The sequence below is a fragment of the Bubalus bubalis genome, chromosome 11 (assembly GCF_019923935.1).
Source record: "Bubalus bubalis isolate 160015118507 breed Murrah chromosome 11, NDDB_SH_1, whole genome shotgun sequence".
NCBI classification, from domain to species: domain Eukaryota; kingdom Metazoa; phylum Chordata; class Mammalia; order Artiodactyla; family Bovidae; genus Bubalus; species Bubalus bubalis.
The window spans coordinates 20955417-20983416 of record NC_059167.1 but is presented as its reverse complement, the minus strand read 5'-3'; the positions used below and the strand labels follow the sequence as shown (position 1 = coordinate 20983416).

Below are 28000 nucleotides of genomic sequence, written 5' to 3'. Positions count from 1 at the left end.
TCGGCTGAGTGAGCCTGCCCTGTCCGTGATCTGCAGATGCAGCTTCGGTCTGTTCCCCTGTAGACCCACCAGTCCTTCCCCAGCTGTTCCCTAAGGTGTGTTTCTCTCCTCACAGACACCAATGTGATTCGATATATCCAGCTGACGGAGATGAAGCTCAGCAGATGCTCCCAGAGAGAGAAGGAAGCCATGTGACCAGAACACCTTTCTAGAGCCGCGCCTGGCCCAGGACATCCAAGCACCGCGTGGTGGAGAGCCTCTCCCTGGGTTCTGGTCCTTTCTCCTCACTTCCTCCTCCTATTACCCCTCACCTCTGTATCTACTCTCCGTGCGCACAGGAGACCCGCGGATTTGGAATCTGGTGGGTTGCCCTGACAGTGCAGACAGCCTCCTTTCAGTAGGGGCAACCGCTGAAAGAGACCTGGCTTTGGCGGGAACAGCCAGAGAGGACTGTCACAGGTTGGGAGTGCCCTTACAGCTTCGACTTGGGCCAGCACGCCTGACAAGAGGCAGAGCCCGGCAGGTGGACCCTCCCAGAGGCGTCAGGCATGGAGCCCACGGGCTGGACCCTTCCACAGCTTCTTCACAGACTGGAGCATCTCACGGCAACTGTGATGAATCCAGGAGCCAGACAGACACCAGAAGCATCGGTTAAGCCCACAGAGTCCGAGAATTTGTACACTGGATTTCTGCACACACACACACACCCGCTCCCCACCCCCAAGAACCCTCAGCCCCTGCCTCCCTCCCTCCCTCGTGGTCTCGTTCTGTGCTTTCTCCTCTCCCCCTTGGGGATCTGAGACTCCGCCAGGATTCACATGCCATCAAAACCCACTCTCAATGCCCTCTGGTGACCACACATACCATTCCCCCAGACTCCCAGCCAGCAGGCAGCTGTGACTGCAGAAGGTCAGGGTGGAGTGGGCCAAGGACTGACCACGTAGGGCTGGGGGAAGGGAGAGATGATGTCTAGGGGACAGAGCATTGTATAGACTGCGAGACTGAACTGTGGACGAAGTAAAGTGTGAATAAAAATAAATGAACAGGCAGCAGTCCCTGTCACTTCTGTTGGAAGCAGCCCAATCCCTCACTTTTACTCCCTCCCCCAACCCTCAGTCAGAGTTGCTTACAGCCAGGCAGAATGGGGCTTCCCCCAGAGCAGTGGGCCACTTGTCCAGTGGTGTACAAAGCTGGCTGCGCCTTTGTGCTTTTGGAGTAGGCTGGGACTGTGGAGACCGCCCAGGGACTTGGCTGGTGGGAACCTGTAAGCCCCTATTTGATGAAATTATCTGGACTCAGTATCTAGCACGTAGAATGTGTTCAACAGGTATTTGTTGACTGAGTGAATGATGACTGCAGACTGGTTCTCCTGCCTTAAACTCATTTTATCCCAGCCTAGTCTCCAGATACCTATGCTCTTTTTGCGATGCCATGTAGCTTCAGTCAAATAAGAAACATTTACTGAGGGCTTGTTGTTTGCCTGTCATTGTGCAATATGCCCTGGGACGAAGGATGTAGTCCCGGTCTTCAAGGAGATGGAAGAGTTGAGAAATAGTCATAGGAGATTATTACCAATGACACCTTTAATTTATATGATGCTTTAAGATTTTCAAAGCACTTTCATGTATTTTTTGTGTGATCAGTGAGACAATATTGTACAAATTAAATATATACAGATGCAATAATGTTAATAGTGAGCATTTATTAAATGCATTCTCCTCAGATCTTTACATGTATAATCTCATTTCTTTCATGTAATTACCCTACTATTCCCATTTGATGGATAAGGAAACTGAAAAACAGAAAACTTGTCCAAGGTTGCATGGCCTTCAGTGGCATAGCTAGGATTTGAACTGAGTCTGTCTGACTCTAGAGTTTCAGCTGTTGACTACTCTGTAGTTAGTTGCTGCCCTAAAAAGTACTGGATTGGCCAAAGGTTTCATTCGGGATTTTCCATAAGATGTTATGGAATGAAATTTTTGACCAATTCAATATTATATTGGATAGTTGTTATTGTTTAGTCACTAAGTCGTGTTCGATTCTTTTGTGACCATATGGATTGTAGCCTGCCAGGCTCCCGTGTCCATGGGATTTCCCAGGCAAGAATACTGGAGTGAGTTGCCATTTCCTTCTCCAGGGGATCTTAGCAGGACAGTGTGTGTGACAAGCCCTGATGATGCCAATGATGGTACATGGGCCACCTTTTGTTGTTTAGCCCTAGTTGAAAAATGGTCCCTAGCACTTGACTCCCTAGTGGTGGAAAAGACAGCTGAGACCCAGCAGTTATTTCTGTATATTGTTCATTCTGCTTGCTGATGGGCCAATGTGTATCCCAACAATCCACCAAGCATTCCTCACTCCCTCCCCAGCTTTGGGAAAGAGTCACAATTATAGGTAGAGAATGAAAGGAAACGCAACGTTAATTATGGGTTATTTATTTAATGAGAGGCTCCAGCACTGCAGGATCCAATCTCTGCTCAGGGTCCAGAAGCCAGCAGCACAGGTTATATTCACACAGTTCCTCAAAGGCTTCCAATGGGGTCTGCAAGAAGGTGCTAGAAATATCCAGGGGCTAGCAGCTGCTTGCCTGTAGCTCAGCCTCTGGAGAAGGGAAACAGGGGAAAACCTGTCATTGCTGCCACACTCTCCCCAACCTCAACCATATCCTCCTCTCTCTTCTCTTCCCTCAAAATGGTTTCACGTGACCCAAACTCAAAACCATGCTACCGTACACAAACGCGCAAACCTCCCCCCTTTCCAAGCCTCCATCCCAGAAAGTTTGTGAGCTGGCAGACTGCTCGTTAGGATCTGAAGAATGAAGATGAGGTCAGAGGTGGCCTGCAGAACCAGTTCAAATTGGCAGGGTCTCTCTTTGGTCTTCACGCAGTGAGGAAGGACTCAGGGGAGCTATTCTCAATGTGGAGCAAGAGAGGGTCTTGCCTCACCGAGAGTTGGGGCAGGGCTGGACAGATGATGTTAAGATTGTTGCCATCCTTCCCAGAACTAGGTGAGGACAACCTTGTGGGACCTCATAGAGCAAGTAACCAGGCCGTCTGCTTATCTAGTGACGTAGATATGCATGCTGGGAACTCCATCACTGTGACCCACAGTTCAATGATCCCAAAGGAAGAAGCTGCCTGGGGAGATGTTTGAGGTAGTGGGACTGAATTTTCTGTGCATTTGTCCAGAGACTTCAGACAACTGGTAAGCAACATGAGGTTTGTTCACCACACCAAACCTTCAGCTTCCTTCTCCTCATCCCGCCCCCAAACAGGGACTATCATTTAATACATGTTTTGTTTGCAAATGTCACTACTGAGCTGAACTTGGAGTGCTCAATCTGGATTTGACCTGCTTTGTCAACTCCTGCTGGGACTTTGGTGATAGAGACTTTGGAGAAAAAAATTACACTTTTGTTGTAATTATTATGAGAGCCTCAGATGTGTATGGTAGAAATATTAGGGGGGGAAAAAGACAAATTCTGCCCTATAATCCTACTATTGGAGACAGATATTGTTATCCTTTTGAATGTTTCTTTTTGGTATAAATGTACACATGTACATCCTTTTTAAACAGAAACTGGATCATACTGTACATACTCCTTAATAACCTACTTTTCAAAATGTGTATTTATATTTTAGAATATGTAATACATACACAGGTACAAAGTTCAAGAAGTACGAAAAGCTCTAGCATCAGAAGTAAATCTCCTTCCCACCCTGTCTGCCAGCCTCTAGTTCTTCAATTACTTGTGTCTCCTTGCAGAGACAGGTACGCATTTTCAAATGTCTGTATTATTGTGTCACAATTGCTAGCATTTTGGACACACTTTCTGCCCCTTGTGGTACTTCATTCACAATATCATGAACATAACACGTTTTGTGCATCTCCTGAGCTTTTTCAACAGCATCCTCATTGGGTGATTGGACCTTCATTTGGTAACCAATCTTGTAATAGTGATTATTTCATCGGTTCCCAATCTTTACTGTAAATAATGTTGCAACAGACATTCTCGTAGCTAAATTTTGCACATATCTAGGACTATTTCCTTAGGGTAAAATCCAAGAAGGAAATTATTTGGCTATCTTTAAGAAATTTGATATATGTTACCAACTGCCCTTCAGAAAGTTTGTAGCAAAGTCCTCTTCTTTTGCAGGCTTGAGAGTGCCCTGTTCCCTGCACCCTCACGGCTAGTGGGTATTATCACTTATCAAATCTTTACCAACTTGATAAGAAAAGAATAGTGTATCAACGTTACACGAATTCACACTCCTTTATTAGTGAATAGCATCTTCATGTGCTTATTGGCCATTTGTGATTTTTCTATTTATCTGATATTGGTATGTTTATCTTTATTATCAATATGTACTTTTATTAAGAATATTGTTTTTGGCAAGAAACATTGCCAAAATGCTTTCCAAGTGCTTTGCTTTCAAGTTTTGTTTATGGTGCTTTTTGACATACATAAATTCTTAATTCTACAATTAATTTGTTCCTCTGTTGCCAGCTTCTTCTGCCTACTGTTTGTTCACTCTCTCATTTCTATCAGAACGGTCCTTCCAAAACCCAATCCGATTATGTCACTTCAGCTTAAAAATCTTTATTGACTCCTCATCACTTTTAGGACAAAGGCCAAACTCAGCATAAAACACAAGGTCTTTCAAAGGATTTCTCACACAGACTCACCTCCTGGTCCTCTTGCCAAAGTTCCCTACATTCCAGTGCTACATAGCTTCTTGTGATTCGCTGAACCCATTGTTCTGGGGTCTCTTGGCCTTTCCATGCTTTCCAAAGCCACCTAGCTGGCTATGACTCACCCTCCAACCCACTCTGCCTTGTTAATTCCTATAGCATTTGTCAAGGCTCGCTGCTTGAAAGTCTGCCTTGACTCCTTAGTCTGCATTCCTAAAACAACATGAGCCTACCTCTGCCTAGCATTTGCTACAAATAGGAATTAGAACTTCCTATTTCTGTTTCTCTGGTCCACTACCTGGATGTTCCTCAAGGCAGGCACTGTGGTTTATTCATCTTCACAGCTAGAATGCGTAGCACAATGCCTGAAACATAGTAAATGTTCAGTAAACAATGGGCGTTGAACTTGAAATGAATGATGGATTCAGTGGCAAATATCACTTGAAGTAAGTGCAGACTTTGACTGGTCCTTCTAAGAACTGAACAAATCTTAAGAGACTTGGTTCAAAAGAGAAGCTACATATTCCAGTGCTATGCGTTCCAAAACATTAGAATCACTTGAAGCAGCTTTTTTAAAAATACATTATCTCAGTCTCAGCCTTAGATCCATTGAATCATGGAGATGATGCTCAAGATACAAGTTTTTTAACATCCTAAAAAGTTTCTGCTGGCCAGCCAGGTAAAGGAGCCAGGGCCGAAGTAGACCAGCAGAAAATCAGAACACCCAGCTCCACTCTATCAAATCATGCAATCTTTCAGCATGGATGTCTTTTGGCAGGGATAGATGGAGCTTTGTTTCAATACCAGTTTGGTGTCTACTAGCTGTGTGACTTTGGGGCAGTTGCTTGACTTTTCTGATCCTCATTTTCCTGACCTATACATGGGATACTGTCATTTCCTTTGAAAGGCTGTTGGGAGGATTAAGAAATACCTGTCTTCTAGGTCAGTACTTGGCACAGAGTAAACATGAAACAAACAGTAATATCCTCCCCCTCCCCAGCCTCAGCTTCCTCATTTATATTTTCTTCCTGGCTTTATGCTCAGTCCTGTCTGACCCTTTGCGATCCCGTAGACAGTAGCCTGCCAGGCTCCTCTGTCCATGAAATTCTCTGGGCAGGAATACTGGAGTGGTTTGCCACTCTTTTCTCCAGGGGATCTTCCCCACCCAGGGATCAAACCCAAGTCTCCTGCATTGTAGGCAGATTCTTCAATGTCTGAGCCACCAGGGAAGTCCTCCTCATTTCCAGTGTGGCTAGTAATACCTGTATGTTTAGCTTGGGTATTTTCCCAGACTGAACTCTAGAAGAAAGGAGACTTTCAACAGTCCCCTGGGTTACTCTCTGATCAAATAGAACAGCTACTTGGGGGTTAGGGGAGCACAGGAAGCCCCATCCTCCATCGCACACCTTCTCCAAGCATATCAGACTCCACAGCAATTGGTTGGAGTAATTATGATGTGTTTCCTAGAACCGAGTGTCTCCTAGTCACATCCAAAGATCAACATAGTTTTCTTGCTGCAGTTGCTCCCAGAGGCTGGCAGCTTCTAGGCTGCAAGGAGAAAGCTATTGTCAGGAAAGAGGATAACCGCTGCCCAGTCTCCTTCCAGTGCCCTGGTATCTACATCACATGCCTCAGAACAGGAAAGACAAAGCTGGCCGCAAGGCCAAAATAGCTGATCTGCAGCTGCTTAGATTAAGATGCCCCTGCTGCCCACTCCCACTGCCTACACTTGCTCTCCCCACCAGCCCAGGGCAGGCAGCACAGACTGGGAAAATGCATTCAGTCCATCAGGCATGACAGAGTTCAAATTACCAAGTCAGCATGAAAAGTCTCCCTCTAAATGGACTGAAATTGGATTCTATTAAAAACCACATTCAGCGAGGCCCTTGGCTATTAATATTTGCTAAGACACAGAGGAGGGGGAGAAGGTAGAGGGCCCTGCAAAAGGTTGGGAATCTCAGCTGTTCTGTTGAATTGCTTGTCTGGAAAAAAGCCAACAATTGAAAGCCAGATTTGCCCTGTCAACATCTCACAGAATCTTAGGGCTGGAAAGAATGTTAAAGCTCGATAATTCAACCTCTCATCTTATAGATGAAGGATCAAGTCCAGAGACGGTAAGTGACTTCTTCAAGGTCACATAGCTAGTAAGTAACAAAGCCAGAACTAGAACTCACATCATTTTTCTAACAACAAATTTATATTGTGTCCACTGAACCAACATACATTTACAAAGCATCTTTCTTCTTTGAATATAATGCTGTGATGTTACTCTCTTCTAAAGAAAGAAGGAAAATAATACTCATGCAATCATCCTCTCACTCAGTACTTACCATTCCCATCACTAGTATAGGTGGTTAACAAGGTATTGTCTCCGCTTGTGAAACTCAGTCTATAGGGAAGAAGGAAGAGTAAACAGGCAACTTCAAAACTGCGTAATAAATGTTATAGAAACACCCAGGGCTCATGGAGAAGAGGCATCTATAGCAATCCTAGAGGATCAAGGAATATTTTCCTGAGGGAGTGCCAATCGGAGGGGCAGAAGTGGTAAAAGAGGAGTCAACTTCAGACCAGGGTCAATGGCAAAGCTCTGTTACTCCTTTTCCTGGATACGATATGAAAAGATTTGGGGCTGTCATTATGAACTGTCTTTCCTTACCCTTTCTCTGGGTTTCATGCCTCGGTTCAGGTAACGACACTTTACTGCCCATATAGGCTCAGGGCCCAGGAAGTCACAGAAAACTCTGCAGACTCTATCTGATTAAACCCCCTCTGTGCAGAGTAGGGACAAGTACACCGGTTATCTTTGAGCTCAATCAGAAGCTCTTCAAGACTTGTGATTTCCACAGTAGGTGAAAATTCTACACTAGGTTTCATGAATGTAGCCCCAGAGGCATCATGTCACGTGGACCTTTGATATATTCCAGTATTTTTTCCTCCTCTGATCTCAGCCTCTTTATTCTAGAACAGCATTATCCATAAGAAATAGAATGTGGGCCACCTGCATAATTTTACATTTTCTAATAGCCTTAAAAAGGTAAAAATAAACAGAGAAAATGACTTTATCTTCATTTATAAATGGGTTAATAAAGGTAAGTCAGAATCCTGTCTGGATATCGTAATCACCCAGTCAGCATTTAGAAAATACAGACAGTGGGGTCCTGGAAACAGCATTTTTAAGAAGCTGAAATTCTGGCAAGAGAAGGGGATGACAGAGGAAGAGATGGTTGATGGCATCACTGACTCAATGGACATGAGTTTGAGCAAACTCCAGGAGATGGTGAAAGACAGGGGAGCCTGGCTTGCTGCAGTCTGTGGGGTCACAAAGAGTCAGACACGACTGAGTGAGCAAAAACAAGAAAATTCTGGTAGTGGTTCATAGAGTCATATTTAGGAATTGCTGAGCTGTTGAAAGGGCTTCCCTGAAAGGTTTCTGACAGTTCTAATAGTCTGTAAATATGTAGTAGGAAAGCTAGCTAACACAAACAGAATTGATCCTTTCTGGTCCATGTATTTGTTTCATTAATTTGCATAAATCAGTATACATACTGGGGACTTCCTTGGTAGCTCAGTGGTAAAGAATTTGTCTGCCAATGCAGGAGATAGGTTTGATCCCTGGTCTGGGAAGATCCCACATGCCACAGGGCAACTAAGCCCGTGCACCACATCTACTGAGCCCACGTGCTGCAACTACCGAAGCCCGTGCACTCTAGGGCCCGTGCTCTGCAACAAGAGAAACCACCACAATGAGATGCCATCGCATCACAGCTAGAGAGTGGCCCCTTCTTGCCACAACTAGGAAAAAACCCACGTGGCAATGAAGACCCAGCACAGCCATGAATAAATAAATATGCATATTGGTCAAAGGTGAGAAAGCTTTCCTTTTTCAGAGCTCTAGAGAAGATGGAGGGATAGACATAAAGACAGTGGGGATGGAGTGTCTGACCATCAGGCATGGTTACAAGTTCATGGTAGACTGATATTTGATGAAAACTTCTATGATAAGGAAATGAAGAGATTAAAAAGGTATGCCAGGGGAGTTCCCTAGTGGCCCAGTGCTTAGAATTCTGGGCTTTCATTGCCATGGCCCAGGTTCAATCTCTGGTCAGGGAAACATAATTTAGTATAAGCAAGGTACTGACATTTCATCCCCAGTGGATCCAACTGAAACCTTTGAGCACGCATGAGGTTACTTAGGCCGCTTAGGTACCATCAGACCCATCACTGAACTTGTAGAAGAGCTGAATTCTTTTTCTTCTTCCATTCTCCTTCTGCTTGCAGCCACAGCTACCTTTAAGCCACTAAGCCCTACTTTCTTAGCCCGGGTCTAATCTTAGACCTGCCCAGGTTTGCACCAGCCTCTAGTTAAAAGAAACCAAGGTCTTAATTGAAGTGTGTTCTAAGATCCAGAAAAACCAAGGGTAAAACAGAAGAGGAAAGGGAGCTGAGAGAAACGAAAACTCTTTTTGTCAATCAGGTTGCTCATTTTGCAGTTGAGAGACTGAGGCATAGAGCACCGATGAAAGCAAGAATACTGCTAGCCTGGTCTTCATTTCTGGGATTCGCTGCACAGAGACCTCAGAGTCTGTCTTTAGGACTGTCAGAAGTTGCTTCCATTGGCTTCCTGCATTTGTTGGCAGGTACCAATAAGAAAATTTTGAATAAGACTATGAATAGAAGGTATGCATTAAGAAATGTCTAGTGAATAGTAGAATTATGTCTGGTGATTTTTAAAAAAGAAAACTTATACTAAATATCGCTGATGTTAAACTGTGTCTATATGCCAAAGCCAGGAACATTTGATATGGCAAAGGCATACTGGTGATGTGGTTCCCTTTCGCTGCTCATCTCTATACAAGAAATTTATTCGAAGATGAGTCCACTAAAGTATAAAGTCAATTTCAATGTAGAATGTAATCTAGTTCTTAGCATCAGCTGATGGCATTATATCCTGGCATAGAGTTTAAAAATCCCAGCAGTTCACACATCCCCCATGGAGAGTCGGGGACCTGGATAGGTGAACAGCAGTGCTTCTCAAGCTTTTCTGTGCCCAAGAATCACCTGGAGATATTGTTAAAATACAGACAAATTACTGAGTGGGAGAAAATAGCTGCAAATGGTATGACTGATAAGGGGGTAATATCTAAAATTTATAAGCAGCTTATACAACTCAATATCAGAAAGAAAACAAAGAACACAATTTTTTCAATGGGCAGAAGACTTGGATAGATTGTTTTTTTCACAGAAGACATGCAGATGGCCAAAATGCACGCGAAAAGATGCTCAGCATCGCAAATCATCAGAGAAATGCAAATCAAAATCACAATGATGGTTAAAAGTCTGGCTTAACCTTTGCACATCTTCAACACTAGAGAAGTTGGCCAGATTGATGTCTGAGATCCCTAGCCTCTTCTTGCTGACCCTCTCTGCTGGCCTCCACAGGACCGTCTGACAGCCCCCTCCTCCCTCTCACTTCAAGAGCCTCTGTATTCCTGTGTTCTCTACTCTCTCCACATCAAAGGTGGCTTTCAGAGGAAGATCTGAAAATATTTCTCAGTGTCTCCACCTGTATGAGTTTTTTGAGGAAGTTTGCATTTTAAGCCTTACCACTTAATCAAGAGGGAAAAGTTTAGGAGAGCTTAGGTCTCAAGGATAAATGGCAGTTGATTAGGCTCAAGCTGGAGAGGGAAGTGGGAGAAGAAAGGACATTCTAGGCAGGAGGACCTATGCTTGCATATCCTAGTCACTCAATGTTTGTTCACAAAGCGCTAAAGAAGAAAAGGGTGTGTTTAGTCCACTGGGACCAGAGAGGGATCTCTCCGAAAAAAATCTCGGCTCCTTTCCTGAACCTTTATTCTACTCTAAGAGAAGAGAGTTGGACAAAATATGCTTCATACATATTGTTTTCCCCCCTCTATTGGCCATGTAGGTTGATTTTTCCTTTAATTTAGTATTTTAAAAGTAAAAATAACCATTCCACCAGGTACCACTTAAACAAGAGGAAATCTCTTGCTTTCAACCAAAGGTATTTGTTGTAATGGAACAGGTTAGAGTTGCCTGCTTTTTACCCTCTCACTAGCTCCCTTAGTTATTCAGGCCTCTACATAGTTTCTCCTTCTAGAAGCATGGTAAAATCCTTTGAAATCTGGCTTCTGACCTTTGGAGTCTTGTCAGGGATAAGAACCAGAACCTAGAACTTTCTAGAACTTTGCTGGGAGGACCACAGTTCAACCCAGGGCATGATCGGGCCGCTCTGCCCATTCTCTTTGTGTGGTTCATTTCTCTGACCCTCACTCTCCAACCCCTTGGCTTGCCTGAGTTATGGGGACCTGTGACTGCTCTTCTAAGAGAGAAGCAAGCAAGAAGACAGCAGCAAAAGCAGCTCTGGGGTAAATTTCAAGCAGCTGGGGGGTTTTGCAATTGGTTGATGCTAGTACACCAGTGAAAGGAAGTGTATTAGACCAGACTAGAATGGAAGATTGGAGAAGGCAATGGCAACCCACTACAGTACTCTTGCCTGGAAAATCCCACGGACGGAGGAGCCTGGTAAGCTATAGTCCATGGGGTTGCAAAGAGTTGGATACGACTGAGTGACTTCACTTTCACTTTTCACTTTCATGCCTTGGAGAAGGAAATGGCAACCCACTCCAGTATTCTTACCTGGAGAATCCCAGGGACAGCAGAGCCTGGTGGGCTGCCATCTATGGGGTTGCACAGAGTCAGACACAACTGATGCGACTTAGCAGCAGCAGAATGGAAGATAGAAATGTGAGGAATGGGCACCTGGGGACAAAAGGGGATCGATCATATGTATGAGTCAGGGAACAAGGATCCAAACAGTCAGTTTCTTCTCATCTGCTGAAACAATGGGGATTGTCTCTTGGGTTGAGAGCCAGGGACACTTGGCTGATAAAGGCCTACTTGTAAGAACACAGAGCAAGCTGAATGGCACAGATATTTAGAAGAAAAATTCTGAGCTTTTATATTGTGAAGTGTGGGATAAGAGATGTTAACCAGTAGAACATCTTACTAGTAAAACCAAGAAAGACTCTCATCCACAGAATACCTGGGCAACAACCTAGAAAAGAACTAGTTTATTCTATGAACAGCCAGGTTGAATTTTTTAGGTCATTTCTGGCTATTCAGTGAAGCTGACCATCTAGTTGTCAGTCTCCAGGTTTCTGTCCCCATTAGACACAAGGTCTTCAAGGGCAGAGACCATGCGTCTTGCTCGCTTTTGCATCCTTGATGATAGGCATATAATAGTGTGATCCGCTATTATAGTGATCCACCGGCCTTCCAGCAATTAATAGTCAGGGGAAAGAATTCATAATAAAGATCAAGGGCAACAAAAAAGTTGAATAGCTAGAAATACTTCTGCACCACCTACTCCCGCATGAAACTTAAGGCAAAGGAAAGGACTTCCCTGGTAATCCAGTGGTTAAGAATCTGCTTTGCAATGAAGGAGACATAAGTTTGATCCCTGGTCAGGGAAATAAGAGCCCACATGCCTTGGAGCAACTAACCACAGGTGCTACAACTACTGAGCCCGGGGACTATAACTAGAGTGTCCGTGCCCCTCAATGAAAGATTCCACAGGAAACAACACAGATCTTGCCTGCCACAACTAAGACCCTATGCAGCCTAATTAATTAATTAAAATATGAGATAGTACATAAATTTTTTTAAAAAGACAAAGGAAAACCTAGGCCCTAAAGTTGCTCTAATGGAAATTGGTCTTCCCTCAGCCTCTCCTGCTCTCATGCTGCATTTCACCCATGTTGTCGCCTAGTCTTACAGCCTTTGCCCCCCCAAAGCAAAAGGCTTTGATTAACCAGTCGAGTCACTTAATCTCATTTGGGAAAAACCAACTCTATGGTCTGTGACTCCTCCTCCGATAACCCCATACAGAGTCACCAGCAAACCAGTCATTACTATAGCCCTGGAGCTGACAGAGGATTTCATTTGCTTTTTGAAAGACAATTCATATGAAACATGAGGATAAAGACAACTGGCTACAAGAAATCAAAACTCTGCAAGCGTCACCTTCTCTCATCCCTCCTTTCTGCTGACTTACTCCTTCTTGTCTCAGAGATGAGCATCTTCCACTCAGGCTGCTGAGTGAGGCCTGTTGACAGGGCAGTGAGCTTTCCAAGCCTTAGCCTGGCAATCTAGCTTGAAGGCGTCCTCTGTCATCAGGCCATTTTGGAAAAATGTAATTCACTGAGCTCTGATTTGTAGGAGGCTAAATCTTAAAAGAATGAGGACTCTGAAGAAACCATAGGCAGAGAAGTAACTATCTCAGATAACAAAATGCTTTTATTGCATAAACTTCACAGGCCTCTAGAGCTTAAAAGGAGCTCATCTAATTGAACCTTTTATAAAGAGAGGGAGGCTCATGGTGACAGAGCTGGGACTGAAATTCATTTCTTTCAGAGTCCAAGCTCCATACTTCTCAGTGACCCTGGGCCTTCCATGCAATTCTAGGTTGGCAACTTGTTTCCTAGGGTAGGAATTCCATCCTGGAACCCCTCAATTTGTACCTCAAATCTAAGAAAAGAAGGAAGAAGTGACTTTGGGGATTCACTGTCAGGCCACTGAGTTGAAAGAGAGCTGCCACTATAATAAAAAATTCCCTCAAGCCTCCTCATTGGGCGGCTGAGCTTCAGAGCTCTCCAACCCTGACCATAGAGGTCTTAGCAGTTCTCCATGTCTTAGGTCACCATGGAAAGGTAGTGACCCCTGAGCATTTGATGGAGACAGGCATGGGAAGGATTGAATGGCAAGAAAGACCATGCACCAAGTTACAGTTGGCTTGGAATTAGAATTTATGTCACTGCTAAAAGAGCACAGCAGTAGTTAAGCTGAACAAATCCCATCAGTTCTATTTCAAAATATATCTAGAATCTGACTGCCTCTTTCCACTCCTACTACTAACTCTCTGGTCAGAGACATGATCTCTACCCTCTTAGCAACACTAACTAGATCCATTACCCCTGTGCTTGACTTCCTCAGTGTGTTCCAAAGTGATTCTGTTAAAACTTGATTCCAATCATGTAACTCCTCTGCTCAAAACCTTCCATGGCTTCCCTCTCACTGAGAGTAAAAGCTGAACTATGAACCACTTACTATGAACAACAGGATCTGACAGTATCTGGATCTATAGCCTCTGACTTCTTCACCTGTCTGCATCTCCAGTCTCCCTGTGACTCATCGCTGGTTCCCACCTCAGGGCTTTTGCATTGACTGTTTCCTCTATCTAGAATTCTCTCTGAACCCCCCTTCCATGCCCTCACTCCAATAACATGACTAGCTCTACCTTTCAAGGTCTTTACTCAGAAGACACCTTCTTAATAAGGCCCCTCCTGACTACCCCCATCTAAAATCTTAACACTTGTCCCAGAAGGTGATATTTCCTATATCTCTTCCCCATTTTACTTCTTCTCCTTTGCACCTGCCAGTGACATATTACATATTTTACTTATCTTTCTTTGATCAGTTTTTGTTAAACATTTTTTTGCTTATGGCACAAGGGTTTTAGTTCCCTGGCCACAGACTGAACCCGTGCCCCCTGCAGTGGAAGCACGGAGTCCCAACCACTGGACCATGAGGGTTAATTTATCTTATTTATGGTCTTCCTCTCCCACTAGAATACAAATACCACGAGGGTTCACTGTTGCTTCTCCAGCAACCAGAATGGTATTTAGCACACAATTGGCATTCAGTTAACAACAGTTAATTTCTGAAAGGCTAGTGGATCACACGCACTATTGTATGCTTATCATCAAGGATGCGAAGTGAGAAAGATGCATGGTCTCTGCTCTTGAAAACCTAGTGTCTAATGAGGGACAGAAACATAAAGACTGATAACTAGATGATCAGCTTCGCTGAATAGCCAGAGATGAGTTTTTAAAAATGGAGAAAATAGCACTGAAACATGTATATTACCTTATGTGAAATAGATCACCAGTCCAGGTTTGATACATGAGACAGGGTGCTCAGGGTTGGAGCACTGGGATGACCCTCAGGGATGGGATGGGGAGGGAGGTGGGAGGGGGCTTCAGGATGGGGAACACATGTACACCCATGTGATTCATGTCAATGTATGGCAAAAACCACTCAGTTCAGTTCAGTTCAGTCACTCAGTCATGTCTGACTCTTTGCAACCCCATGAATCGAAGCACGCCAGGCCTCCCTGTCCATCACCAGCTCCCGGAGTTCACCCAAACTCATGTCCATTGAGTTAGTGATGCCATCCAGCCATCTCATCCTCTGTCATCCCCTTCTCTTCCTGCCCTCAATCCCTCCCAACATCAGGGTCTTTTCCAATGAGTCAACTCTTTGCATGAGGTGGCCAAAGTATTGGAGTTTCAGCCTCAGCATAAGTCCTTCCAATGAACACCCAGGACTGGTCTCCTTTAGGATGGACTGGTTGGATCTCCTTGCAGTCCAAGGGACTCTAAAGAGTCTTCTCCAGCACCACAGTTCAAAAGCTTCAATTCTTCAGCACTCAGCTTACTTCACACTCCAGCTCTCACATCCATACATGACCACTGGAAAAACCATAGCCTTGACTAGATGGACCTATGTTGGCAAAGTAATGTCTCAGCTTTTTAATATGCTGTCTACGTTGGTCATAACTTTCCTTACAAGAAGTAAGCGTATTTTAATTTCATGGCGGCAATCACCATCTGCAGTGATTTTGGAGCCCAGAAAAATAAAGTCTGCCACTGTTTCCACTGTTTCCCCATCTATTTCCCATGAAATGATGGGGCCAGATGCCATAATCTTAGTTTTCTGAATGTTGAGCTTTAAGCCAACTTTTTCACTCTCCTCTTCCACTTTCATCAAGAGGCTTTTTAGTTTCTCTTCACTTTCTGCCATAAGGGTGGTATCATCTGCATATCTGAGATTATTGATATTTCTCCCGGCAATCTTGATTCCAGCTGGTGTTTCTTCCAGCCCAGCGTTTCTCATGATGTACTTTGCATATAAGTTAAATAAGCAGGGTGACAATATACAGCCTTGACATACTCCCTTTCCTATCTGGAACCAGTCTGTTGTTCCATGTCCAGTTCTAACTGTTGCTTCCTAACCTGCATATAGGTTTCTGGAGAGGCAGGTTGGGTGGTCTGGTATTCCCATCTTTTTGAGAATTTTCCACAGTTTATTGTGATCCACACAGTCAAAGGCTTTGGCATAGTCAATAAAGCAGAAATAGATGTTTTTCTGGAACTCTCTTGCTTTTTCGATGATCCAGCAGATGTTGGCAATTTGATCTCTGGTTCCTCTGCCTTTTCTAAAACCAGCTTGAACATCTGGAAGTTCACGGTTCACTTATTGCTGAAGCCTGGCTTGGAGAATTTTGACCATTACTTTACTAACGTGTGAGATGAGTGCAATTGTGCAGTACTTAAGCATTCTTTGGCATTGCCTTTCTTTGGGATTGGAATGAAAACTGACCTTTTCCAGTCCTGTGGCCACTGCTGAGTTTTCCAAATTTGCTGGCATATTGAGTGCAGCACTTTCACAGCATTGTATTTCAGGATTTGAAATAGCTCAACTGGAATTCCATCACCTCCACTAGCTTTGTTCATAGTGATGCTTTCTAAAGCCTACTTGACTTCACATTCCAGGATGTCTGGCTCTAGGTGAGTGATTACACCATCGTGATTATCTGGGTTGTGAAGATCTTTTTTGTACAGTTCTTCTGTGTATTCTTGCCACCTCTTCTTAATATCTTCTGCTTCTGTTAGGTCCATACCATTCCTGTCCTTTATCGAGCCCATCTTTGCATGAAATGTTTCCTTGGTGTCTCTAATTTTCTTGAAGAGATCTCTAGTCTTTCCCATTCTGTTGTTTTCCTCTATTTCATTGCACTGATCGCTGAGGAAGGCTTTCTTATCTCTCCTTGCTGTTCTTTGGAACTCTGCATTCAAATGGGAATATCTTTCCTTTTGTCCTTTGCTTTTCACTTCTCTTCTTTTCACAGCTATTTTTAAGGCCTCCTCAGACAGCCATTTTGCTTTTTTGCAATTCTTTTCCTTGGGGACTGTCTTGATCCCTGTCTCCTGTACAATGTCATGAACCTCCGTCCATAGTTCATCAGATACTCTATCAGATCTAGTCCCTTAAATCTATTTCTCCCTTCCACTGTATAATCATAAGGGATTTGATTTGGTAATACCTGAATGGTCAGGGGGGTTTCCCTACTTTCTTCAATTTCAGTCTGAATTTGGCAATAAGGAGTTCATGATCTGAGCCACAGTCAGCTCCTGGTCTTGTTTTTGCTGACTGTATAGAGCTTCTCCATCTTTGGCTGCAAAGAATATAATCAATCTGATTTCGGTGTTGACCATCTGGTGATGTCCATGTGTAGAGTCTTCTGTTGTGTTGTTGGAAGAGGGTGTTTGCTATGACCAGTGTGTTCTCTTGGCAAAACTCTATTAGCCTTTGCCCTGCTTCATTCCGTATCCCAAGGCCAAATTTTCCTGTTACTCCAGGTGTTTCTTGACTTCCTACTTCTGCATTCCAGTCCCCTAGAATGAAAAGGACATCTTTTTTGGGTGTTAGTTCTAAAAGGTCTTGTAGGTCTTCATAGAACCGTTCAACTTCAGCTTCTTCAGCGTTACTGTTTGGGGCATAGGCTTGGATTACCATGATAATTGAATGGTTTGCCTTGGAAACGAACAGAGATCATTCTGTCATTTTTGAGATTGCATCCAAGTACCGCATTTCGGACTCTTTTGTTGACCATGATGGCTACTCCATTTCTTCTAAGAGATTCCTGCCCACAGTAGTAGATATAATGGTCATCTGAGTTAAATTCACCCATTCCAGTCCAGTTTAGTTCGCTGATTCCCAGAATGTTGATGTTCACTCTTGCCATCTCCTGTTTGACCACTTCCAATTTTCCTTGATTCATGGACCTAACATTCCAGGTTCCTATGCAATATTGCTCTTTACAGCATTGGACCTTGCTTCTATCACCAGTCACATCCACAACTGGGTATTGGTTTTGCTTTGGCTCCATCTCTTCATTCTTTCTGGAGTTATTTCTCCACTGATCTCCAGTAGCATATTGGGCACCTACTGACATAGGGAGTTTCTCTTTCAGTATCCTATCATTTTGCCTTTTCATACTGTTCATGGGGTTCTCAAGGCAAGACTAGTGAAGTGGTTTGCCATTCCCTTCTCCAGAGGACCACATTCTGTCAGACCACTACAATATTGTACAGTAAGTAGCCTACAATTAAAATAAATTAATTAATTAAAAAAAATTGAACTTGGCTCTTCAGGAATAGACTAGTTCTTCCCCAGGTCTCTGACCAAACTTTCTGTGGATGAATGAAGCAAAGAGTTGTTTGGGTGCCCATGACATGGCATCTCTGACCTGCCTTCCAGCTGGGAATGAGGAGTCAGGCCTCCTGAAATAACAATATTTGAGCATCCCCATCTCTGACTGTTTAAAACTCTGTCTCTCTGAATACGCGGTGAATAAAGGCATAGTCCTCATATCTCCATACTCCGTCCCTCAGGCTGATCCTCCTTTCCTACTCAGGCCCATTCAACTCAGAGATCTTCCTGCCAAGTTCAGTGAATTTCAACTTGGTTAAGAGCAGTTGTTTAAAGGGCAGCCTTTACTAGGTCAGCACAATGATAAGCATTTTACAAACAGTATTTCATTTCATCCTCACCAGGTAGGTAATACCATTCCCATTTTCATATGAGAAAACCAAAGCTTAGAGACTGCCCTGAACACGCAACTGAGTGATTTCTCACCTCGTTCTCTTCTCTGAGATCCTGCCATCTACCCACAGAGATGGGTCCTTGCTGACATGCTGATACCAAGCACGCAACACTCCCCAGGCTGGGGTAGAAACCTGACCCCAGTGCTGCAGGGTCAGTTTCTTTTTCCCAGAAATATAGATGTGGCTATAGTGGCATTACTACAAGGTCCTTCCTAAAGGGAGGACTGGAACTTCAGGTGTGGCCATGGGTACCATGAAGTCCAAGCAAGAAAGAGGTAAGAATCAGATGTGCTGAAAATCAGATGGGCAGAGCACAACTGTGGGGAAGGAAGAGGAGGAAGAAAGAGGTCACACCATGGTCCACAGTGGCTTTTCCCGGGCTCCCAGGTTTTCTGAGACTCTCCCTTACTCTTCCAACTAAGTGCTCTATTCTGATTAAGATAAACTGAATGGTTTTCAATTATTTGAACCAAAGGGGCTTGACTCAGAGAAGTTAAATAACTTACCTAATAGCACGTGGCCCCAGAAGGATGAAGCTGAACCTCCAAAGCTCATGCATTTCTGTAACTGCCAAACCACTCAGATTCTGTCTTCCCAGAGGCAGGCAGGGCAGCCTGTAGGGCCGTCCCTACCAGCTCACACTGTCTCCTTGCCCCTACTTTCACACCCACCATATTTTCCCAAGGAAAACTGAGATCACTCCAGGGCAGACTCAAATGGAGAAATAAGTTAGTTAATGATGAGAATGTGGGACTTCCCAGGCAGTCCAGTGGTTATGAATCTGCCTGGCAATACAGGGGACATGGGTTTGGTCTGGGAACTAAGATCCCACTAGATCTCAGGGCAACTAAGCCTGTGCACCGCACTACTGAGTCCGTGTGCTCTAGAGCCCACATGTTTTAGAGCCTGTGCTTCGCAACAAGGGAAGTCACTGCAATAAGAAGCCTGAACACTGCAACCAAAGAGTAGACCCCAATCACTAAAGAAGCCCACATGCAGCAGCAAAGAGCCTGTGCAGCTCAATGAAGACCCCACATAGCCAAAAAAAGTAAGTGAAGGGGGTGACAGAGGATGAGATGGTTGGATGGTATCACTGACTCAATGGACACGAGTTTGAACAAACTCCGGGAAATGGTGAAGGACAGGGAAACCTGGAGTGCTGCAGTCCATGAGGTCGCAAAGAGTCAGATACAACTTGGCGACTGAACAACAATAACAACAAATAAATAAATGTTGAGAATGCATAGCAAGTAGAAAAGAGCAGCACCATATTGTGGGTTAGGAGGAGACATCCTGGGGTTGGTGTTTTTACCAAGTCTTGGGTCTTTGGGGGAACAGGTAGAACTATTTCCTTCCCTCCATCAGACCTGGCTAAGCAGATGGCTAATGTGAGGAGAGGCGGGAGCCCAGTAAGGAGTCCTGGGGGCAGTGTTTGGAGCGGTGACTTTGTTCATGAGGCCTCCCCCATGAACAGAACTGCATTCAGACTTGCCCCCAAATATGCAATCAAGCCAGGCAAAGCCCACAAAAAAAGTGGGCCAAAGGCTTCTCCAGGCAGATCCATTAGAGGTAGCTGCTCCCTTGGAGCCACTTGAAGTCTGCAGCTCCTGGAGCTCCGTTTATTGACTCTGTTTATTTCTCTAATTTGTCAAGTACTGTCTGCGAGCTTGAGCTCGTCTCCTAAGTGCTCAGCTTCTATCCTGCCTCCCAGGCTTCTCCAATTTGATTAGCGTACTCTGCTCTCCATCTTTTGAGTCATTAATGAAAACACTGATGAATATTGGGCATAAGTCACATCCCTGGGAGGCCTCTCCTCAGCTGGCTACCAATCTGGCAAGGATGACCCCTCTTTTCAAAAAGACAGGCTTTGCCTGTCATGAGTTTTTGTCCTCTCTTTCCATTATCCATTTATTTAATCACTCACTTGCTAATTGTGCTAGGGCTAGAGACTTCCTACAATTTCTGGCAAATGTAAATTCATGGAAATATTAATTATTACCACCATGAAGTGCTCTGGGGACACAAAGCTGCACTGGGAAAACCGCAGCCTCAGTAATAAGAATGAGAATAAGAGTTGCCACCTGCCAGTGATGGGCGAAGTATCACACAGATATTACTGAGTCTGTGCTGGACATTATCCACCCTGGGGGGGCAAGTGTTGGTAAGGATTAAGAGGAAGAAGTCTTTAAAAAAAAAGGAAGGATTCTAATCTTGCAATAGCCTATAATGGAAAAGAAACTGAAAAATAATGAATATATACTTTGCTGTACACTTGAAACTAACATAATATAGTAAATCAATTATACTTCAATTAGAAAATAGTAAGCACTTTTATTTTGGTTCTTCCACTTACTGGCTCAAGCCTTCTTTATCTTTTATTGTCCTCCCATAAACTTACTTAATAGGATTATTATAAAACACTTAAATTACATAAGATAATACAGAAAAGGTGCTTGGAGCACAGCCACACGTATAACAAACATTCTGCAAATGTTTACCATTATTATTATTTCACTCAATACAACTACCTGATACAAAGTACCATTATTTGGGTTTTACCAACAAGAAAAGTAAAGGTTAGCAAGGCTGTTGCTGCTGCTAAGTCACTTCAGTCGTGTCTGACTCTGTGCGACCCCATAGACAGCAGCCCACTAGGCTCCTCTGTCCCTGGGATTCTCCAGGCAAGAACACTGGAGTGGGTTGCCATTTCCTTCTCCAAAGCATGAAAGTGAAAAGTGAAAGTGAAGTCACTCAGTCGTGACCGACTCTTAGCGACCCCATGGACTGAAGCCTACCAGGCTCCTCCGTCCATGGGATTTTCTAGGCAAGAGTACTGGAGTGGGGTGCCATTGCCTTCTCCGGTTAACAAGGCTAATTTGCCCAAAGTCCTATGGCCAATAACAGAACTAGGATCCAGACCTGTCTGTTTGAGGCCAAATCCCGTTTGCTTAATTATTATAATCTGAAAAGGAAGATAATATGGCCTAAATAACTATTCAACAAGACAGCAAAGCAAATAAGACTGTAAGGAACAGAATATATTCATGATAAAAATAAATTCTCAGTGAATACTACCAAATGATTATGACGACGATATACAGTTATTAACATAAGTGCCATACTAAAGCTTTAAAAGACAGTGTTTTAGGGTGTCAGAGGAAGGAGAGATCATTTCTGAACAGGGCAATATTTGGGGACTTTCAGGGAGGAGGTACCATTTGAGTAGGACTTAGCAGATGGATAGGAGTTGGACAGAATGAGAAAAGAGAGAACAGCCCCCCATGTAGAGGAGGGGACATGAGCAAAGGCAAGAAGATCAGGACCATTTAGGGTGTGTTTTAAAAAAATAGCAAGAAGTTCCATTTAGATAGTAAGTGGCATATGCAAGGAAATAGTTGGGAATGAGCTAGAAAGGCGGGGAAAAAAAAAACCACAGTGGTGTTAAATAAATAAAGCCTTGAATCAAAAAACTGGCCAATGCAGAGAGATTCTGACACTCCAAGAGTCTCCTAGAACTCACTGGGGAAGGAACGATAATAGAGATTTGGGGATGAAGAACGGGATTTCTAAAGCATCAGACACGATTAAGCGCACGCACACACAAACACACACACACGAGTAATTTCCAGGACTTACGCACAACAGGGCTTAAGCTTGAGGTGGGGGCTGGGCAGAGCTGACATTCAGCCAACCCATGACTGTAAACACAGGCTGTTAAAACATTAATATGCTTTGAACCTCGAGGACATCATGCGAAGTGAAATCGGCCAGTCACAAAAGGACAAATACTGTCAGGTTCCACTCCTGTAAAGTATCTGAAGCCGTCCAGACCATAGATGCAGAAAGTAGAAAGGTGGTTGCCAGGGGCTCGGGGGAGGGAAGGGGGGGAATTCATGTTTAGTGAGTATAGAGTTTCAGTTTCGCAAGATGAAAACGTTCCAGAGGTCTGTTGCACAACAATGCAAATACACTTAACACAACTGAACGGTACTTTAAAATGGCTAAGATAGTAAATTTAGTACTATGTATTTCTGACAAAAAGGGAAAAAAATGTGAATATTCTCCCCAAATACTCTCCTTTCAGATGGTGAATGACACTGCCCCTTCCCCGGGACCCCTGGACCTCCCTGACATCCTGCTATGAGAGGACTCATGTCTGGCACTATTTTGAAAATCACCCCTGGGGCTAGCGGACTTGGCTGAAAGATGCTTTTGTACTGCATTTTTCTTAGGATAGAAAAACACAACCATTATATCGATGAATGGGGGAGGCGGGCAGGGCCACTGCTGAAGAGTGTGGAAAAAGCAAACAGGCCCAACCACTGCACTCTGGCCTCAGACATTCCTCAGGAGGGATCCCTGCAAGAGAGAGTTAGCATTGCCTGGAACTCTCTTCCTGCTGAGTCACCAGGGCGGCCCCACCCAGTCGTGCCACTGTGTTCTTTGGAGTCTGGAGGTACAGACCCCAAGACAATTTCTTCCTGGGTCCAGAAGGATCACAAGGACCACCTCAGGACGTGAGGCATGCCCACCCCACGGGGCACACACATGACTGTTCACCTTGTAGTCACCTGGCTTTCCTGTTGCTCCCAGCAGACACCCCGACCCCTCCATTAGCTTGGTAATGCTGTGGAAGGTGCCAGAAAAAAAAAAAACCAGTCTCAAAGAGTTGGTTTTTGGCAGCTCTGGCTTAGTCATTTCTCTTCCTAATGAACTAGTGGAGAGATGGATCTGTCGGCCCATCCCGCTCCCTGCCCAGCGCCCAGTTCATCATCTGCCAGGCAGGACAGGAGGGGAAAGGAAAGGAGGTGGAAGCTTGAGGGTTGCTCTAGCCTCTGCTGTAACTTCCTCCTCCTGCCCCAAGCAATGGCCTCTGTCAGTCCTGCATTTCAATCTGATTCCTCCTACTTCCCGCACTCACCTCATCAACTCCCAGCACTTCACAAAAGAGAATCAAGAACAAGGAGGAAGGGATTCTGAAACAGAGCTTCTGGTCAGCCAGGGTGCAAGGGGTGATGCCAAAGGTCAGATGTCAGTGGTCTTCCAGGACGGATGGGGCCCCCAATCCCTGACTTTCAGCCCTGTGTGCTACATACTGCTCCTCCCTTGGGAAGTGGCTCCATCCTTGACCCAGGGAGCAGTTGGAAGGAGCCTGTATGTGTTAGTCGCTCAGTCATGTCTGACTGCTCGTGACCCCACGGACTGTAGCTCACCAGGCTCCTCTGTCCATGGAATTCTTCGGGCAAGAATACTGGAGTGGGTTGCCATTCCCTTCTCCAAGTGATCTTCCTGACTCAGGAGCCTAGACATCTGATATCCGCCCTTCGGCTGGGTGGAGATATTATTTCTTTAAGAAAGGTCAGAGGCTCCCATCCTTCCCATCGAGAAAACTTAGAGGATAACGTAAAAGATCTTACCATTTACCTGAAGCCATGGTGACTTTCAGGGCTTTTCCAAGGGGCCTCCTCTGGGAGGGGAAAGGAGAGCCCATGAACGGCAGAGACCTGAACAAGGGAGAAAGGGCCACAGGAAATGGAGGGTCTGGGGCCGTGACAGTGAAAATGGTCTTTAGTACAGTATGAAGTTTTCTCAAAACCTAAAAATGGAGCTTCCATATGTCCCAGCAATTCCTCCCCTGGATGTATATTTTTTTAAAAAGAAAAATGCTAATCTGGAAAGATACATGTACCCCATAGCAGCAGTATCTACAATTACCAATATATGGAAGCAACCGAAGTGTCCATCAACAGATGAATGGATAAAGAAGATGGTTTATGTTGGAATACTACTCAGTCACAAAAAAGAATTAAATTTTGCCGTTTGCAGCCACATGGATGGACTTGGAGAACATAATGCTAGGTAAAATAATTTAAACAGAGAAAAATAAATACTGTATAATATCACTTATATGCAGAATCTAAAAATGACACAGCAAACTAGTGAATACAACAAAAAAGAAGCAGGCTTACAAATACAGAGAACAAACTAGTGGTTACCAGCTGTGGGGGCTGCAACATAGGGGTAGGGGAGAGGAAGTACAGACTATTAGGTGTAGAATAGGCTCAAGGGTGTATTGGACAGCACGGGGGATCTAGCCATAGTTTGTAATAACGTAAATGGAAAGTACCCTTTAAAACTTGTATAGCACTTCCTTGGTGGTACAGTGGATGAGAACCCACCTGCCAATGCAGGGGACATGGGTTCGATCCCTGGTTGGGAGGATTCCACATTCTGCGAGGAGCCGCTAAGCTTGTTCACGGTAACTACTAAAGCCTGCGTACCCTAGAGCCTGTTCTCCTCAACAAGACAAGCAAGACAATGCAAAGCGGCCTCTGTTCACTGCAACTGGAGACAGCCCTCATAGCAATGAAGACCCAGAGCAGTCAGAAATAACTGATAATAAATACAAGTTTTAAAATTGTATAAAAATTTAAAGATGTTTTTAAAAAGAAATAACGGGGTGGGGGGGAGGTCTTTACTGGCACATCAGTCTTCATTACGCAGTGCCTCCCACCTGTCTGCCTGCAGCAGGTTCCTAGGGAAGCATCCGTGTTTTCCATTTTGGCCATCCTTCTCCTTGCAGTGGCATATGCTGTCTGTTCCCTGCCCACCTCTGGCCTGATGGGCCAGTGAGCTGGAATGACATCATCTCTGCTCCTGCAGAGCCCACTTTCAGTTCCTGACCAACTTCTCTTCTCTACCGCCGCCCCTGCATCTCAAGCCAATGGTGCTGATTTGGGGATTTGGCTCAGCCTTTCCTGGGCATCACCAGTGTTGGCTTGGCCACCCCAGTGGCAGCAGACACTGACCCGGCCACCCCCGTAGCCTGGTCAGCCCATCATGGCCTGTGATTCAGCTTAACATGGCGAGACGGCAGCCTCTTCTACATGTAGAAGGACTCTTGTTGAGCTACAGTATAACAATTCATATTTATATAAATAATAACACCTAATTTTTAAATAGAACTTCTCAAGTACCAGGCACTATCCAAATGTTTACGTATATTGTTCATTTAATCCTTACAACTTCGCAAGTTCTATACTATTGTTGGCCCCAATTTATGGACTAAGGAAACTAGTGCATAGAAGTTAGCTGAGATACTCAAAGCTGCATATAAGAAACAGAGCCTGGATTCCAGTCCAGGTTATTAAACTCCAGAAAATGCAAGCCTTTTCCAAAACATCATGCTACAAAGCCACCAAAAGTACACAGGACTGGTACCCAATTCTTTCCTCAAAACAGGTGGTGATGTTGTGGATGGAGAAGCATAAGAGGAGGCAGATACCTGAAAGATGGAGGGAAAAGGACTCAGAAAAGGGATCGGAGTCAAAGGCCAAAGAGGAGTTGAGATTTGTTCCCCTGTTTCCCAAGACCTGGCTCCCATGGCAGATGGTAGGCTGTGGGGTGGGAGTGAGGAGAAAATTAAAGACCTAGAAAAAGGATAAGCAAGCAGAGGAGGCCTAGAGGCAAGGAATGCAGGCAGGCTGACCCAAGGGAAGCGGTCAGATGGACAGCACGTCAGAAAAGCATGATGGGAGGAGCTGGGGAACCAGTACTGAGCCCCCAGTCTAGATCCAGGGCAGAACCAGACGGTCCCTGGATTTAACTGTAAGCCATGAAAGCAATCCAAAGAAATGGAAGCAGTGACAGATTTTATTTTCTTGGCCTCCAAAGTCACTGCGGACGGTGATTCCAGCCATGAAATTAAAAGAAGCTTGCTCCTTGGAAGAAAAACTATGACAAACCTAGACATTGTATTAAAAAGCAGAGATATTACTTTGCCAACAAATGTCCGTATAGTCAAAGCTACGATTTTTCCAATAGTCATGTATAGATGTGAGAGTTGAACCATAAAGAAGGCTGAGCAGCAAAAACTGACGCTTTTGAACTGTAGTGTTGGAAAAGACTCTTGAGAGTCCCTTGGACTGCAAGGAGATCAAACCAGTCAATCTTAAAGGAAATCAACCTTGAATATTCATTGGAAGGACTGATGCTGAAGCTGAAGCTCCAATCCTTTGGCCGCCTGATGCAAAGAACGGACACATTGGAAAAGATCCTGATGCTGGGAAAGATTGATGGCAGGAGGAGAAAGGGGTGACAGAGAATGAGATGACTGGATGGCATCATCCATTCAATGGACATGAGTTTGAGCAAACTCATAGTGAAGGACAAGGCAGCCTGGCGTGCTGTAGTCCATCGGGTCGCAAAGAGTCAGACACATCTGAGCGATGAAACAACAATGAAAGCAATCAGTTCATCACTGCAGCCCTCTTATTGACCAAATTTTTCCAAAAACAGGAGACACCAGAGACCCCCAACAGGGCTCCCAGCTCTTGGGGAAGAGAGAGCCAGGGATGCAGAGATGGAAAACAAACACTAACCTTTTGGCCAGCAGGGCTCAGGGAGTGCCTGGCATTGCCGGTTCCTTGGCCCTGAAGCAGGCTGTCAGCCCAGGCCAGGCCAGGGGTGAGGAAAGGGAGGAAGGCCACCCCCACCAAAGCCCTCAGGGGCCATGTCCACAGGCTGGCGTCCTCTGGAAAACACTCCAGGAAAAAACCAGCAAAACTGAGACAGAGGATTTCCTTCCTCCAGCCCGTCAGAAATTCCCTCAGGGCTCTTCCAGGAGCCACCAGTCCGCGTTTTGTAACCAAGTTTTTAATCCACCCTGTGAGCAGGAAATGGATAAGGAAGTAAGATGGAAAAGCCTCAGAGTCCGTTGCTGTTGCCGGTTCTTCTCACCGGGATAAAGCTGAGGAAACAGATTTTTCCAAGTTGCGCTTGATGCGGGTGGAAACTGAGACCCACTGCCTAGAACTGAGGGTCAGGGGTAAAGACAGCAGACCTTTGCGGAAAGGGCTTAGTGGGAAAGAAGGCTGCAGGGGAAAAGGAAGGATGGGAAAGGAAAGATGGGAGGAGGGAGGAAGGGGAGGGGGAGGAGGAGGAGGAAGAGAAAAACGGGTGGGAGGGGGTGGGAAGGGGGAGGGGTTAATGAGATGGAATCCTCAAGGACTAGCCTGTCTCACTTTTCCCTGCCTCTCCCATCCTCTATATACGCTCCATCAGCAAGTTCTTGCCACCGACACTTAAATTCTCCTCCCTTTATTGGTCCCGCCACCCACCCCTCCAGGTCCTTCCCGCCTCTCAACTGGACCTTGTCAGTGGTTTCCATTAGTCTCTTAGTTTTTCTCCCATCTCCTCCAGCTCATCTTGCACCCCTCTAGGCTAACCCTTCCTAAACTAATTTTTTCATGACTGCCTTATCCTACCGTATCATTTTTTTTTATAACCCCCTCTTCACTCCCACCACCCAATTTGGTGTAATAGAAAGAACATGGGCTTTTTGTAGAACCAACCTTAGTGGCTGTTGGTCTCAGCACTATTGATGTTTGGGGCCCGAGCATCCTTTACTGGGCGGTGGGGGTGGGGGTGGGGCTGTCTTGTGCATTGTTGAATGTTTAGTGCATTCCTATTACCCCGTAGATTGGAGAAGGAAATGGCAACCCACTCCAGTGTTCTTGCCTGGAGAATTCCAGGGACAAGGGAGCCTGATGGGCTGCTGT

At 44.8% G+C, this 28000-nt stretch overlaps 1 protein-coding gene and 1 long non-coding RNA gene across 3 annotated transcripts in view; one reads left to right on the top strand and one right to left on the bottom strand.

Moving 5' to 3' along the window:
* Nucleotides 1–4488, top strand: part of TTC9 (tetratricopeptide repeat domain 9) — a 35541-nt gene extending 31053 nt beyond the window's left edge. Inside the window, exon 3 of the mRNA XM_006070919.4 lies at nucleotides 116–4488. Within this exon, the coding sequence (XP_006070981.2) occupies nucleotides 116–195 (80 nt within the window). The 3' untranslated portion in view covers nucleotides 196–4488. The remainder of the gene's footprint in view (nucleotides 1–115) is intronic.
* On the bottom strand, nucleotides 2427–27204 carry LOC102399077. Of its 2 annotated transcripts, XR_006542648.1 has the most exons (4): nucleotides 26822–27204; nucleotides 11350–11472; nucleotides 7023–7081; nucleotides 2427–2601 (listed from the first exon to the last, which is right to left on the bottom strand). It is a non-coding gene; the product is annotated as an uncharacterized LOC102399077 (long non-coding RNA). The 2 variants fall into 2 exon arrangements; XR_006542647.1 differs by lacking the exon at nucleotides 11350–11472.
* Between the last annotated feature and the right edge of the window lie 796 nt (nucleotides 27205–28000).